This window comes from Mytilus trossulus, chromosome 12, assembly GCF_036588685.1.
Source record: "Mytilus trossulus isolate FHL-02 chromosome 12, PNRI_Mtr1.1.1.hap1, whole genome shotgun sequence".
NCBI classification, from domain to species: domain Eukaryota; kingdom Metazoa; phylum Mollusca; class Bivalvia; order Mytilida; family Mytilidae; genus Mytilus; species Mytilus trossulus.
In genome coordinates this window covers 53043199-53060647 of record NC_086384.1, presented here as the reverse complement: position 1 = coordinate 53060647, position 17449 = coordinate 53043199, and the positions used below count along the sequence as shown (strand labels likewise).

The window sequence follows — 17449 nt, the reverse complement described above, 5'->3', positions numbered from 1 at the left end:
ACACATTGCTGCAAATATATTAGAAAAAAATCGTTGTTCAACTACAGAAAAACATCACTATCGTTATATTGTTTTGGCCGACGATTCATTTTTACACTTTGAGAAAGCCCAAGATTTAAATGCTACCTGTGAGTGTAATTTTAATCTTAATCGTAGGTGTATAACAGTTTCCGCAAATGTCTAGTAGTAGTAGAAGTAGTAATTTGAAACTAATGTAATTACCAGTTATCTTACGATTCTATCTAAAGTGTTGAAATTAGCATCTCTGTTTACTCTGTTTAGTTCAAGTCTTCCGAATGGTGGCCTTCCACTAGCTGTTCCTGCTAAAACTGATATTAGCATTATGAACATTGCACTCAAAATCTTGAATATTTTCATCTTGCAGAGGATTTGCTAACCTAAAAGATATATGAGAAAATTTTCCGGTTTAAAAAGTTCCGATTATATAACCTCCATCATTCACAGCTACTCTTGCATAGGTACTATCTCTGTACTTAAAATATGTAGAACTATACATTTACTTTTAATATTTCGTATTATTTCTTGTATTTTCCAGTACTTGATTTGTACTTAGAATATTGGTACAAAAATATTACCAACAATGATCACAGTATTCCATGTTTGAACATCATAATATTTTGAGATTTCCTTAAGACATGTGTGACCCGCAATGACATTTTCGGGCTTATGTAGCAATAACGTCTCAACACTGTTAACTAAAGATTTCCAATAAAATGACTTTACTCGACATAACCGACCTAACTCAACGTATGTCGTCCTACTGCATTGAAGCATGACGGAGGGGAGCATACACTGCACGCATGTTTTGCTCTTTGAACACGCATTGTTGCTGGAATATGCCTTCAGTAAAAATCAACCACAACTATTTTTTTTACTCTTTAAATATTTTGTCATTAAACTTTGAAAGATTTTATTAACTTAAATACTATAATGGAACAAGTACATTACCAAATTGTAATCAAACACACCCATCATTTCTTGTCATATCACTTGACCCATATCTTAGTTCTTCTCACATTATGAATTTTAAAAGCTACCAAGTCACATTTAGCATACAAATATTAAAATAACGAATTCCGAAGCGAGAAGGTTGCCTTTTTGTTGTTTTAAAAAGATTTAACGTTTCAAGTAAATTCCAACACACCCCAATGTGAAAGGTGTACTCGACTTGTAAAACAAAATAATATTTTTCTATAATTTATTTTAATTGAAGATAATTTAATGTGGGCAGAAATTCATATCAATGATATATTTTTCGAAAGTACTTTTTCGTCTTTAACTATACCAAATTATGGGGCGAGGTTTTTGTTTAAGTATACCTAAACTTGCATCCAAGGATACAGGGGTAGAGGCCGTACTCCCCCTTTTCGATCGATAAATAAGAAATTAAATATTATAAAACATTAAAAATCGAAAAGAAGAATCTATCTGATAACGACACACAAAATCAATACAAATATCAAATAATAAGTTCATTAAATTTTGAAATTATATCTTACAATCAAAGTCATTGTCAAAACCATGAAAGACAACTCCAATGAATCGTATGATAGGTAAAGATACGTATATATACGTGGTCTTATGACAGTGAAGTTTAGGCGGGAATCTCAAGAATCACGTGATATATATAAAAATCATGATTTCTTTCGTTTTTCATCATCTTAAAAATATTTGATATTGATTAAATTTATTATGAATGGGTTTCCTAGTTTATGAATACTTAGTTTTAACTTGAGTAACGCATTTTACAAAATTAATTGGTTAGCAATAACCGGTCCCGTTACGTGCGTACGTCGAGTTAGGTACGTATGTCATTTTATTGGAAATCTCTACTATGACATTACGTAACATTAGTGTTTGTGCTCTGTACATCACAGACTTCTAACGAATATATAGGTATCAAATATCAACTAATCAAGGCAACAGTAGTATACCGCTTTTAGAAATTCATAAATCGATTGAAAAACAAAATCCGAGTAACAAACTAAAACTGAGTGAAACGCATCAAATATAAGAGGAGGACTACGACACAACAGAAACACATCATTAAAATGTAACTCACACAAAAATGAACTACAATAAAATCATTGCCACTTTCCTTACTTGGTACAGAACATTTTAGGAAAAAAGGGTGGGTTGAACCTGGTTGAACCTGGTTTTGTAACTAAAATGCTATACAGGTATTTCATTGTTTACAAATCCTCACCAATGATACTATATTCACAGTGTATTCACCATTAAATATGTGTGTAACACTGGGACAGCCAATAATAGGAATACAGTTATACACATTTAAAATCTTAATATACCTAAATATAAATAAGTTTTTCTGATATATATATAATAATAATAAAAAAGATGTGGTATGATTACTACTGAGATAACCGTACACAAGAGACCAACATGACATAGAAATTAACAACTTTAAGTACTTTATATAAAATATTACTTCTGTAAGCGAAAAAGGGAAGCAAAGCTTGCATAAAGCCGTCAAGCCTACAACATTAGTCTTGGGGCTTTTTTCATCAATTTTATAATACTTACGCGCTCATTTTTGTACAACAACTCAGCCTTTGTCATGTAACGATAACCATTCATTTAGTTTTATCCGAATTTATGAACATAATTTTTTTCACGACACCATTTTTCAACACTTTGGAGTTCATCTTGTACTGAAAACTTCATATCTGCAATACTCTTTCATGATGTATTCATAGTTGTTACATCAGCATACACGCCTTTGTTGCACTTTTTTTTTATATATATAATTATAGGTAATGTATATACAAAATAAACAATATGGAACCAATTATTCAGCCCTGATAAATATGTTATCAGAATAATGATTACCTAATATATGATTTATATGAACTTGCTGTGTTTTTTCTTTCAAATATGAAATTTAAAAATCAACCGTATTGCCATTAAAGCCATGGAAGCCATAAATGTAATGTTATTTTTTACTTTACTTCACGAGTAACAAATCAAAATCAAGGAGAACTGTCATAGCGATATTTTCATTATTCATTTCATGAAGTCATATATAAATGATAGAAATGAGGGCAATTTGATATTAATGGTTAGGTTTAAAACCAGACTGGATGGGTGTAAAATGTTAAACTCAGTCAAAGAATCATGAGGTTAAGAGCAAATAAAAATCCCAAGTCACGGTGTAAGTGCAGTTTATAGTATCAAATTCATAAAAGAACATCTTAAAGTATTGAACTATATTCTGTAATAAAATTATAAAAAAACGCATTCTGTTAGAACTTTAACATTTGATGTTCTTAAAAACTTCACGTACTTTTTTAGTTTTTGTTGTTTACTAAACATTTCAACAGAACACTGTTTCCCATAAAAAATACTTTTCATCACTGCTGCCTACATGAATATGTAAAGTATTTTAGTTTCCGTGCGAATATAATCATAATTAAGAGAATAAGTCATGTGAATGCTGTAATTATGTAAATCCTAGTCTTCGCAATGTTAGGAAATTGAATATTGCAAGATAGCAATAGTATCATTGATTGAGGTTAAGAAAACGTTTCGTTCATTTGTATTTGAATAAAAAAAACTAACTTTCAAATACATTTTCTGGGGATAGAACAATACACAATTGTTTTTTAACAATCATTTGAATTTCCAATTCTGTATAAGATATATTCCGCAGTTTTGTTTAGATCTGAGTTATTCCAAATTAGGTAATAAAATTGATAATGGAAATGGGGTACTGTGTCAAAGAGACAGCAACCCGATCAAACCACAGAAAACAGTTTTTAATAGGCTAAATTTGACTTTACGATTGAATTGAAATAATTTAAAAAAAAAAATGCATAGTACTTAATTTTGAAAGCAAATATTTTATAGCAGTGACATCTGAAATAAAACCGTAAAAATATTTTATCTGAACTTCCAAAATCCAACTAGTATAGTTCTGACAAAATCTCGAATGTAGAAATTTCGTTTAAAAGTGACATGAAAAGGAAGATAAACCATACAATTTGGATATCGAATATGAAATATCTCTATCAAACCTCGACATCATATGATGATTCTTGTATGTTAGGTCCAGTTAGTTATTGTAAGAAGATAGACGTAAAAATATGTGAGGAATTACTAGGAGTCCAAATTATTCCAAATATTCATGTATATGAAAAGAAACTCATCATAGATTCCAGGATTTCAAATTTGAATTGGCGTTAAAGGCTCATCAGTCACGCTCGAATTCAAAACAGTTAAATGATTCCAAATAAGATAGGAATTTGAATATCATCGAGAACCAAAAATTTCTAAAGGTGTTTCCAAATACAGCTCAGGCAGTCTAATCCTGAGGTAGAAAAACCTTCATATTTCAAATATTCAAAGTTTTGTTGTGCTAGTAAACAAAAAGATCAGAAACAACATGGTATTTTTTCATAGTCTTACTAAGTTCTTGTAGCATTACAGATATGATATATATATCATAAGTTACAGACTGGTAAAAATGATATAAAAAATAACAAACACTTACAAAATGATGACTGCTTTAAGATACCTCCTTCAATTTCCTCTGTCAAAGTGTTTGTGGAGAAGGTAAACTACTTCTCTTTATTTATATGCTTTGTTGTTAAAGACACAAGTACTGGCGAAATTTTATGATATTGTTTGAAATTGAAATTAGTCTGTTCTGCATAAATTGATGAACAAGCTGTCAAAGGGTTTGCAATCAAAAATTATCTGAACATTTCATGAATAAAATCGTTTAAATTGTTTCATTGTAATAAATACATAATCTTTTTTCTAACAAAGCCTTATTGAAACAATTACGCTGCACATGTTATGTTTTGGTAGAGACCTACATAATTCAATCTTGAAATAATAGTCCAGCCTGTGACAAAACAAAATTCATTTCAATTTTAAATTACATTTTCTAAAAAAATAATAACTCAGACAAAATACTTTACTAGTCTAGACTATCAAATGATAAAGATATTAGCACATATTTTGATCATATCATAGAGAACATGTGTACTACGTTTCAAGTTGATTGGACTTCAACTTCATCAAAAACTAACAAGACAACCTCGACCAAAAAACTTTAACCTGAAGGGGGACAGACGATGACGAACGGACGAAAAAAACGAAAGAATGAATAAAATAACGTACGGACGGACGGACGAACGGATGCACATACCAGAAAACCTAATGCTAATAAATGGGGCATAAAAAAAATAAAGGATAGTTATCAAAGTTTCCAGGATTATAATTTAGTACGCCAGACGCGCGTTTCGACTCATCAGTGACGCTCATATCAAAATATTTATAAAGCCAAACAAGTAGAAAGTTGAAGAGCATTGAGGATCTAAAATTCCAAAAAGTTGTGCCAAATACGGCTAAGGTAATCCATGCCTGGGATAAGAACATCCTTAGTGTTTCGAAATATTTAAAGTTTTGTAAACAGGAAATTTATAAAAATGACCACATTATTGATATTCATGTCAATACCGAAGTATTGACTACTGGGCTGGTGATACCCTCGGGGACGAAACGTCCACCAGCAGTGGCATCGACCCAGTGGTGTAAATAGTTATCAAAGAACAAAGATGCCAATAATAACCAGTCACCATACGATACTCAACAATGGAGAGAACCCACTCCGTACAGCAAGTTAAAACAGTAATCAGTGAAACACTATATGATGAAACAACCCAAAAGAGAGAACATCAACAGTAACAAAATTTCTAGCAAACAAAGGATGCACCATCCAAAAAGAATCCATAAAACAGGAAGACAATAAAATCATCACCAACCAACAAGAAATATCAAACAAAGAATAAAAACTAAATTGTATTAAATAATATTTTGCGCTCGTATAAAAATAAGTTGATTCCTGCTGAAATAATATATATATCAACAAACATTTACAAATCAATTCAATGATTATTTTTGTTTTATTGTCACTTGTGATTATTCCTTCTCAGAAATTACTCAAGTACTGAAAAAGATTTATGCTTTTGTTTGGATTTGAAATAATTTTATTTTGCATAAATTGATAACTAAGCTGTCAAAGCGTTTTTATAACTATTAACTCTTAGTTTCACAAATAAAATCATTAGAATTGCATCATCGTTATACATACATCATCATTTTTCAAACAAAGCATTATATAATTCGGTACGCTTCACATTCGATGTTTGGTAATTGCATAATTCAACTTAAAAAGAAAGCCACTCCAGGCTGTGACAAACCTATATTTTCAGTGAAATCTTAAATTATATTTAAAAAACAGGTCAAAAGGTAATTCATTAGAAATTACTTACTGCCAATGACGTGTGTGATCAGCCACGCCATTTTAATGTAGGCTTATGGAGGTATAATGTATAACGTCGTTTGTTTTTATTAACAAATATTGTTCACTGTACTGCCAAAATCAAGAGCAAAACCCATACAACTTAAAAAGCAATAGTTGACATTGCATGATTTTTACCCTGAATTAATTACTGTCTTCAACAAGGTAACCTTTGATTACACCGATCGGCATGCAAGCATTAAAGGGCCCAAAAATATTACTAGTGTAAAACCAGCAGTCTAATATATATAAACAACGAGAAACGAGAAACATTTATGAACCAAATAAGCAAACGACAACCACTGAACATCAGATTTCTGACTTAGGATGGGTGCAAAATGCAGGGGGTTCAAACGTTTTTAAACAGTATCAACATTTACCCTTACCTGAAACAATAGCGTAACAGCACAACATAGAAAGATAGACTATAAAATATCAATTGAAAGAGCTTAAATCAATCAAAAAACATATGAAATAAACTCATCATAGATACCAGAACTATTTTTTATATACGCCAGACGCGCTTTTCCTCTACAAAAGACTCATTAAAGACGCCCGAATCCAAACCAGATAAAAAGGTCAAATAATTACGAAGTTGAAGAGCATTGAGGACCAAAATTCCTAAAAGTTTTGCCAAATAATACCAGGATTATAATTTAGTACGCCAGACGCGCGTGCCTTCAACATAAATAAACTCATCATAGATACCAAGACAGTCACTAAATTTTGTATTTACGCCAGACGCGCGTTTCGTCGACAAAAGACTAATCAATGACGCTCGAATCCAAAAATGTTAAAAAAGGTCAAATAAAGTACGAAGTTGAAGAGCATTGGGGGCCTAAATTCCTTAAAGTAATGCCAAATCAAGCTAAGGTAATCTATGCCTGAGGCAGAAAAGCCTTAATTAATTTATTAATATAACCATGTCAATAATAATGCATGTCAGCACACAAGTGCTCATCAGCGATGCTCATAACAAAATATTCATAAAGCCAAACAAATATGAAGATAAAGAACATTGATAAACAAGCCAGCTTGACGCTGCATTGAAGACCCATTGATTGCCTTCAGTTGTTATTTGCTCATAGGTCGGGTTGTTGTCTCTTTAACACATTCTCCATTTCCATTCTCAATGTTATTTTATACTATAAATAAATATGTTTGGATTCATTTCATTCAGTGGTTCTGTGACCATGTCGAATATCATGGGAAGACATATGTTCAAAAGAATGTGCCAAGCTTCTAAGTGTAATACCAGAAAGACCAAGTTTCCAGTTTACTACAATCATAGAGAGGAGCTTTGTTGAAGTTGGATTTAAGAACAACCAAGTGAGATATTTCTTTCCCTTTCATGAATTAGACTATTTACCGGATTTGTTATCATATAAGCAACACGACGGGTGCAAGATGTGGAGCAGGATCTGGTTACCCTTCCGGAGCACCTGATATCATCCCTAGTTTTTGGTAGAGTTCGTGTTTCTTGTTCTTTAGTTTGTCTGTTTGTCTTTTTCAATTTTAGCCATTGAGTTGTCAGTTTATTTTCGATTTATGAGTTTGACTGTACCTCTGGTATTTTTCGTCCCTCTTGTATCTGTTAAGTGAGCTTCTTTTATCAGTATTAGCAAACATCAGTTATACCTACAAAACACCACTTCAGTGAAAGAGAAATTCAACGATCAAAAGTGCAATAGGTGTCTGTTGAGAAGTACATGAAATAATTGATGAAATGGTGATACAGCATTCTTTTGGAAAATACAAGGTAAAACAAAATGTCTGTATATTTGAAACACTACATGCGAGAGCTATTTTATAAGATAACATAAAATGCAATCAGATTTTGAAATAAAAATACTTTAACAGTATCGAATCGGCAGAAAACAACGACAAAACTCATCATGCTAGTGCTTTCTCATGTTACCATAGACACCTTTCAAGACAACAATGCAGTTATAGCATTGGCAGAATAGTTATCAAAGGTACCAAGATTATAATTTAGTACGTCAGACGCGCGTTTCGTCTACATAAGACTCATCAGTGACGCTCATGTCAAAATATTTATTAAGCCAAACACGTATAAAGTTGAAGAGCATAGAAACCGTGAATTCTGTTATTTTACAACCGCATTTAGAAATAATTGAAACAGTAAACATCCAATAATTTATTAGCCATTTAGAACTAGCTTATAACTTTAAACTAGTTTTTCAATAGCTGGTGGAAAAACTGTTGATGATAACATTTGAATGTACAGACATTTAAATCCAACAAATCCAACTATTCATTTCGACTCAAAATTACAAATAGCCGTTGCATAACTAGTTTCATTTAGCAATATTCATGCTTTCAATGAACAAGATCAAGGATTTTTATGCAAGGCTTTGGACAGTAAATAATATTCAAACAATAGCTATGATAATTAATATATTAGAAGACTAAAAAAATTATTTAAAAACATATTAAAAGTGGGACACAGCAAAAAAACTTAGTAAATTTCTCAGTCAGAACTGAGAAATTTTTGCCAAGGTCTTATCTGAACTATAAAACTGCAATGCACTACTATACTTTTTATCCAAGGGCAATACGGTTGTTAGCTTGGCAACTTATCATCAATCACCATCGTTGCGTGCAGCAATGGAGCAACAACAAGATGAGATGGAGAGACATGGTATCATCAAAAAGTCTACATCACCTTACAAGTGCTCAAGATAACTGAGACAATTTCATTTTTGGGATTCCATACATGTCTGGCATTTTGGCTACTTCAAACGATGCAAAACCTAAGCTATATTCAACCATTGACCTACGTTCAGGATTCTTGCAGGTACCGTTAACCCCTGCAACAATTTGGCAAATCATTCATATTATCCACAGATGCATCAATATGTTTAATGGGATATGTGCTTAGTAAGATTTCGAAAGGAGTTGAATGAAATGGCTATTGAAACATCACTTGGTCAGCATTCATGGTATGTTTGGTTTCATTCCATTCAGTGTTTCTCTAAAAGAAGAATTTGTATACATTGTTGATAAGGTACTATGTTGAAAGGAGTCCCACAAATGGCGGTCATCTAGGATAAATGATTACCTATAAAGTAACACCACTTGGTCAGCACCTCATAAGGAACATTCATGCCATGTTTATTTTATTCTTTTTAGAGGTTTCTTAAAAAAGACATTTTTATGAAAATTTCCCTATGTTGAACTCTGTAGGCCATAAAGGATTGGGTAGAAAGTAACAATACTTGGTCAACATCTCATTGGGAACTTTCATTGCAGGTTTAGTTTTATACCTTTCAGTAGTTCTCTAGAAGAAGTAATTTTTTTAAAGTTAACAATGACAACAACAACTGATGACTATGGACCACGACAGACTTCAAGTGATGAGAAACGGTACTCCCTTACTCAGACCTCTTAAATTCATTTATAAATGTAACAAGTGTCCTTTTAAATACAAAAATTCATCTACAGGTACATATGTTAAAACTTCACAAACCATCTCTAATGTGTCAGCTGTTTCAATTAATCCATTTGATGATTTTTTTTTCAATGAATCAATTTTATCTGCTTAAATCAAAGCCTGAAAGGCTGTAAAAGCAATTGCTGTCATGTTTATGTTTTGGGGACTTTTTTTTCATCCACATATATTTAAGAATTAAACATGACAGGAGTGTTGTCTAGTGAGAATTAAGAAGGTTTTAACTTTATATCAATTAAAGACTTTAGCAGAAAGTCATTTTTAATATGTTTTATATTTCACAAGGAGACAACACATTTACCAGGCTAAAGTTGGGGTCAAATATACATGTGCTGAAACATATAACTCCAAGAGAAATTATTATGGATTATCCCCTAGTAGTGTTTGTAACTGGGCAATAATTTCCTTTATTGATTTAATTTTCATAATTAATTTAAATTTAACACTTCAGTTAAAACATTACAACTTTCCAGACGCAAATGTTGAAAAACGGGAAAGAAACAAAACATAAACATGTAAAAAATAAATATATATTTCAGCTGACTAAAAATATTTTCATAATGTTACTTTGTCATCATTTCTTAAAAACTAAGTCCCAAACATTATTGCTCAGTTGATATGTGTCATCCTCATGCGGTACGAGATAACTATAATTCTCATGCAATCCCGAAAAGAGGGGCCATCACAGACAAACATGACATTAAATCGTCATTATACGAACAAGAACAAACAGCTCTAAGTTGCTTTGATATTTATCCAATTTTCAGGAAACATTGTGAAAATGATCTTCAATATTTCGAAAACATGTGAAATAAAATTGCAAACACGGTGGACCGTCGAGGGTCAACAAACGCAGTAGACTCGTCCATTGGAAAGACCAGGATAATGGTTTCATCATTTGTCATTCATACCCAGTTTTGAATATGATATCCAAAAAGGATGTACTTTTTTTAATCTATGAAACTAGAAAATTCCAAATTGTAAATATCTCTTCATCTGGACTTGGCATCTATCACGTTTGGACGGGTCCATTTCATTAGTAAGGTGATCGATAAATCTTACGGAGTTATGACAAAAAAGGAAAACAAACTTATTGTTATGTGTTTTTAACAAGGGTTTCGTTCCTCTAAATTATTTGCGCAAACAAATCAACAAAATAGGTCAGTTAACTTTGTCTATTTTTAGATTACAGGTAATCATTTGACACTACGTATAACCTGATAACACAGGCACTTGTTTCTATCCATTGGAAGAACCACTATCAACGTATATTTACGAGATACGTTGATAGTGGTTCTTCCAATGGATAGAAACAAGTGCCTGTGCCTGATAACCTGTGTAGTGATTTTGATTTTGCGATAAATTTATGAATGAACGACAATTTTATGAATGAACAAGAGCACCTGACCTCTTTCTTAAAAAAACACCAATTAAACATATAAAACCGTATATTATAAAAGATAATTCAGTCAAATTTTCAATACTAAATCAACAACTGAAATGATTCCATATTTTGTTGAAACATCGTACGAACGGAAAACGGAATCGCAGGTATAAAAATGCATTTTTTTCACTCGGACGTCTATGTTTTTTGATAGTCAAACGGTTGTCCCCCTAAATACAAAAATACATCTACAAGAACGTATGCTGAAACTTCTTAAATCCAGTAACGTTTTTCAAAAGTTTCAAGCTATGTATTGCATTAGAAAACATACATAGGTGTTTAAGAATGACAGACCAGGAGCCTGTTTAACAAAATACTATGGCTTGATCTGGGCGGAGTCTCTGATCTGGGTCATAAAGATGGCCATACGCGACGGCATGAAAGCAATTGCTTTAAAAACTATGGCTTGATGATCTGGGTCACAAAGATTGCTATAAGCCATTGCATAAGAGCAATTGCTTTGAAAACTTGTAATACATTGTCCAGATGAATTGAGAACTGTATCCAAATCACAATTATAAAAAAGGGTCCCAGACCAAATATTTTATCATTCCTTATTATTGAATCAAGAGTAAAATATACCAAAAACAAGAATGTGTCCCAAGTACACTATCATTTTCTATGTTCAGTGGACTGTAAAAATGTGGTAAAATCTCTAATTTTGCATTAAAGTTAGAAAGATCATATCATAAAGAATGTGTACTACGTTTCAAGTTGATTGGACTTCCAACGTCATCAAAACTACCTTGACAAAAAACTTTAACCTGAAGTTGGACAAATGGACAGACCAGAAAACAAGATGCTCATAAATGGGGCAATATAAAAGACAGAGAAAGGTCATTGCAGTGTGCTAAACATTCATAGTTAATGGTTTTAAATGGTTTTATATTTATTTGTTAACATAAAATATATTTCTAATATAAAATATAACATGAAAAAAAGTATAATATATATTATCATAAATATCCCATATATATGCTAATTAATGATATGATATAATAGTTCAAGTTCACTATCCTCTGTACCTCATTTCTATCAAGAATAAAACAACTTTGAGAACATGTTATCATGAGCATTCTGTATCATGTCTATAATAGGGAACACAATGCAAGCTTCTTCTATAGTCCTGTACCGGTATCTATAATATTAACAAAATAAATAGTATATAAATGATCTCTGTAAGGGGATTGCAATGAGTGGCTTTATCTGTAGTTTTTTAAATGAAATATCTACTGACTTCTGTAATATAAAAAGGATTGAATGTTTATGATAATAATAATAATAACAATAATAAATTCTTTATTTAAAGAGGGTAAATTCAGTTAGTTACAAAAAACTAATCTTCCCTGAGGCCCTCACATACAAATTACAATACAATCAAAACAGATATTTACACACAGTTAATTTACAGACATGTGGTTCAATGTTTTGTTTTTAACATAAGATGTAATGCTGTTTAGGATGTGTACATGTAGTCAAAAAATCAAATGAAAATACAAAAATATACAAATACACTACAGCAAACATTTCTTATCAGGATTGTGTAAGGTACTTCTTGATACTTTGCTTAAAAGTAAAAGTGTTTTGAGCTTTACACATTTTGTGTGGTAGTCCATTCCATAATACTGATCCACAATAAGCATCTTAAAGTCTTTATAAATGGTTATTGTCATAAAATTTGATAGTTCTAATGTAAAAGATGGTCATTATTTTTTCCATTGATATCATTTAAAACTCAAAACTTATAGTAGACCTGTACAAATGTTTTACAATTTAAATATTTCAATAAAACTTTGAAAGCTCAATATGAAATTGCATGATATAAAAAAGTATAACAGTAAAATGTTGACACAGAGATATGTCTCGCCTATCAACATAAGATTGAGTAAGAGATAACATTGCTTATTTATCTAGTCATGTAGGCAAGGCCTGCAAATAGCCAACAAACTGAGACGTACAGATCTAGACAATTATGTAACTTTCCAGAAAATCTTAACATTGAAAATGTCTAATTAAATCAGTCACTGGACCATAACCTAGGGGCTTGAAAAAGTCATGAAACTGAAATGAACTGATAGCAATGCAACTTGATACAATATATCGTTGATATATCAAAAGTACTGTGGATTCATTTATTTCATGGGTACCAATTTTCATGGATTAAAGAAAACTTGCATACAAGCCTATATAAAATTTGTTATTCGTTGAACATTTAATTCTGTTGTTAGACTCTACCCATGAAAACCACAAAAATTGGTATCCAACAAATAATAATAAAAAGTAAAATCACAAAAATACTGAACTCAGAGGAAAATCAATACGGAAAGTCCATAATCACATGGTAAAATCAAATAACAAAATGCATCAAAAACGAATAGACAAGAACTGTCATATTCCTGACTTGGTACAGGCATTTTCAAATGTAGAAAATGGTGGATTAAACCTGGTTCTATAGCACTAACCCTCTCTCTTTAATAACAGACTCATCAAATTCCGTTATATTTACATGATGCGTTAAATAAACAGTCACAATTAATAAAATAGTCAAAATATGGGTACATCAGTCATCCACAGTATCCACAGTACATTATAACAAATTTAATTAATGGAAAACTTAACAATTGTTGAAGCTGGAGCTGTTGCTTGAAAAGCAATCCCTTTGTCTCTCTTTCCACAACATTTGAAATTGTTCATAGGAACTCCAAAAATACCCAACTCTCTGGCAAATTCAACCAGATGCTTCGCAGGGCGTAGCTTTATACGACCGCAGAGATTGAACCCTGAACGGTTGGGGCAAGTATGGACACAACATTCAAGCTGGATTCAGCTCTAAATTTGGATTGTGATTAAATAGTTGACACAGCATAGGTTTCTGACACAGAATGAATGTGTTCTAATGAACTTAAAAAATTTGTTTTCTCTTAGAGCAATTCACTATGCTGTTCAATATTAATCCTCTCAAAATAATGTTTGAAGAAATTTTCTTTTTATTTATGAAATTTCAAATGAGAAAAATTGAACCCAATTTTTTAATCACATCCCCCTTTCCCTTATTCCAAAACTAATCTCAATTAAAATATTCTAATGGAGTTTGCAACAATAACTACTCATTTAAATACATCATAAAATAAACTGTAAATAAAATGTAAAAAAACTGCTTGTTATCACTGAATGGTAAAGATTATTTAAATTTATCAGTTGGTAGTAAAAAGTGAATATACATTGTATATTATATATAACAAAGATTTAAGTTGATTCTGGACAAAGAAAGATAACTCCAATTAAAAAAATTCTTGCAATAAGATATTTCTTGCTTACTATTTTGGACAAAGAAAGATAACTCTAATTAAAAAAAAATTTGCTATTTCACAATATTGTGAAATTAGATATTTCTTGCCATTGCACAATACTGTGCAATTGAAAAGACTTGCTATTCCACAATACTTAATATAATAATTTTAGATCCTGATTTGGACCAACTTGAAAACTGGGCCAATAATCAAAAATCTAAGTACATGTTTAGATTCAGCAGATCAAAGAGGCCCAAGAATTAAATTTTTGTTAAAATCAAACTTAGTTTAATTTTGGACTCTTTGGACCTTAATGTAGGCCAATTTGAAAACGGGACCAAAAATGAAGAATCTATATACACAGTTAGATTTGGCATATCAAAGAACCCCATTTATTCAATGTTTGATGAAATCAAAAAAGTTTAATTTTGGACCCCGATTTGGGCCAACTTGAAAACTGGGCCAATAATAAAAAATCTAAGTTCATTTTTAGATTCAGCATATCAAAGAACCCCATGGATTCAATTTTTGTTAAAATCAAACTAAGTTTAATTTTGGACCCTTTGGACCTTAATGTAGACCAATTTGAAAATGGACCAAAAGTTAAGAATCTACATACACAGTTAGATTCGGCATATCAAAGAACCCCAATTATTCAATTTTGATGAAATCAAACAAAGTTTAATTTTGGACCCTTTGGGCCCCTTTTTCCTAAACTGTTAAAACCAAAACTCCCAAAATCAATACCAACCTTCCTTTTATGGTCATAAACCTTGTGTTAAAATTTCATAGATTTCTATTCACTTTTACTAAAGTTAGAGTGCGAAAACTAAAAGTATTCGGACGACGACAACGACAACAACGACGATGACGACAACGACGACGACGACAACGATGACGACGACGACGACGACGACGACGACGCCAACGTGATAGCAATATACGACGAAAATTTTTTCAAAATTTGCGGTCGTATAAAAAGGGGAAAAAACAATCAAAACTAACAAAATCAAATACTACCAATCAACAGATTAAGTGCAAAACAACTGCAATATTCCCACTTTTACCACAGTAGTTTATTGTTCGGGTATATTGACAAAATTGAACCAAACAGAAATAATAGGTTAATGGGGCAGTAAGTTGAAAGTAGAAAATAGATATTTTGAAGCAGCTTATTTCTTTATTTTGTACTATTTGCAAACAGATCTTACAGATGACTAAGACTTAATCTTGATGGCCACTGTCCTTCTAATTATCATAATTTTCTAAAATTTCAATATACAAAGTACATGATAGAAAGAAATACTAATAATGAAATCTATACTAAAACTATGAATATTTACCTGTCAACTACATCAGGAATGGTCTTTTGTAAGTTTGTCTGGATGATCTGGGCCTATAGTTAAAAAGAAACTTTCAAATTAGTCATGTCATCAGTAGTATTCATAATTCATGGCTTCCAAAATCGTCAAATATTCCAGACATTTATAAATTTATTGGATATTGTCCGCCTGGGAAAAGCATGAAACAGACATCTACTTTGGGTTTTAAGGCTTTTTTTTTATATATATAGTCATTCAAACAATTTAGGATCTGCTTACCCTTTTGGAGCACCTGAGATCACCCCTAGTTTTTGGTGGGGTTCGTGTTATCACTACAAAATTCCAAAAGTCTGAAAAGACCAGTTTTTGTCTCGATTTGCATGAACTTTTACTCGACATTCTCGTTTTGTATGAAATTTTTGTAAAAATTCTCGACAAAGTCTTAATTTGTCTGAAATATGTATTTATATTCTCGACATTGTTCTCGACTATCTGTATTGTTTCTCGATTTTTCTCGACACTTTCTCGACAGTCTAAAATGTGTCTTGATTTGTCTTGACCTATTCTCGACTGTCTTGAATTTGTCTCGATAAGTCTTGACATATTCTCGACATTCTTAATGATGTCTGAATATGTCTCGACGCATTCTCGACATTCTTAATGATGTCTGAATATGTCTCGACACATTCTCGACATTCTTAATGATGTCTGATTATGTCTCGACACATTCTCGACATTCTTAATGATGTATGAATATGTCTCGACACTATCTCGACATTCTTAATGATGGCTTAATATGTCTAGACTCATTCTCAACTATAAATTTCATCTGAATTGTGTATCGACGCAGTCTTACAGTCATAAACACTTTTTTGAGCTGATTTGTTTTCATTTCTATTATGGCTTAACTAGACTTAAAGAATTAGAATACAATATCACAATGCAATTTATAAAAACAACAATTTGGTCAATAATTGTTTATTAGCCATATAAACATTGAATATTATGCATGTAAAATGAAATATGTCTACAGTATGAGTGATTTCAATCATTAAGCACTTATTTATCATATGTATAAATTAACATTTGTAACCCATATTTAAATAGGTTTATATTTAACCATACTCACATTTGTATTTGTAACATTTTCATACCAATATTAATTTTTGTTCTTATCAAAATATTTACATATAAACATTTTAATACAAAATATTTAATTGCCAAAATTTTGTTTCAGTAGTAATAATTTAAGTGTAACTTGAAAAAGAACAGTAAATTCTAGAAAGAGAAATAAAGCAGAATAAATATCCTGTACAATGTTTGTAATTTGAAAGCTCGGAACTTTTTTTTTTTCAATTACAGAAAAAAGAAGGATGTGAAATGTGTGTTTTGGTTTCCACATTTTGACACTACGTTTCTGAATTTTTATAGAAGTCGTTATCCTCATTGCTTTTTAAATTGATAATACTGACCGAAACCAAATCAGGACATAAAATTGAGTGTCCAAAAAATAAATCAAACATATGCAAATTTATATAAAAGATATAACAAAAAACTGAATTCATCAAATAT

General features: G+C 31.3%; 1 protein-coding gene across 1 annotated transcript in view; it reads right to left on the bottom strand.

Moving 5' to 3' along the window:
* Positions 1-12201: 12201 nt before the first annotated feature.
* LOC134692843 (uncharacterized) overlaps positions 12202-17449 on the bottom strand; it is a 46769-nt gene continuing 41521 nt past the window's right edge. Inside the window, exons 6-7 of the mRNA XM_063553444.1 lie at positions 15899-15951; positions 12202-12403 (exon numbers count right to left, since the gene is read on the bottom strand). Of these exons, the coding sequence (XP_063409514.1) occupies positions 12301-12403; positions 15899-15951 (156 nt within the window). The 3' untranslated portion in view covers positions 12202-12300. The remainder of the gene's footprint in view (positions 12404-15898; positions 15952-17449) is intronic.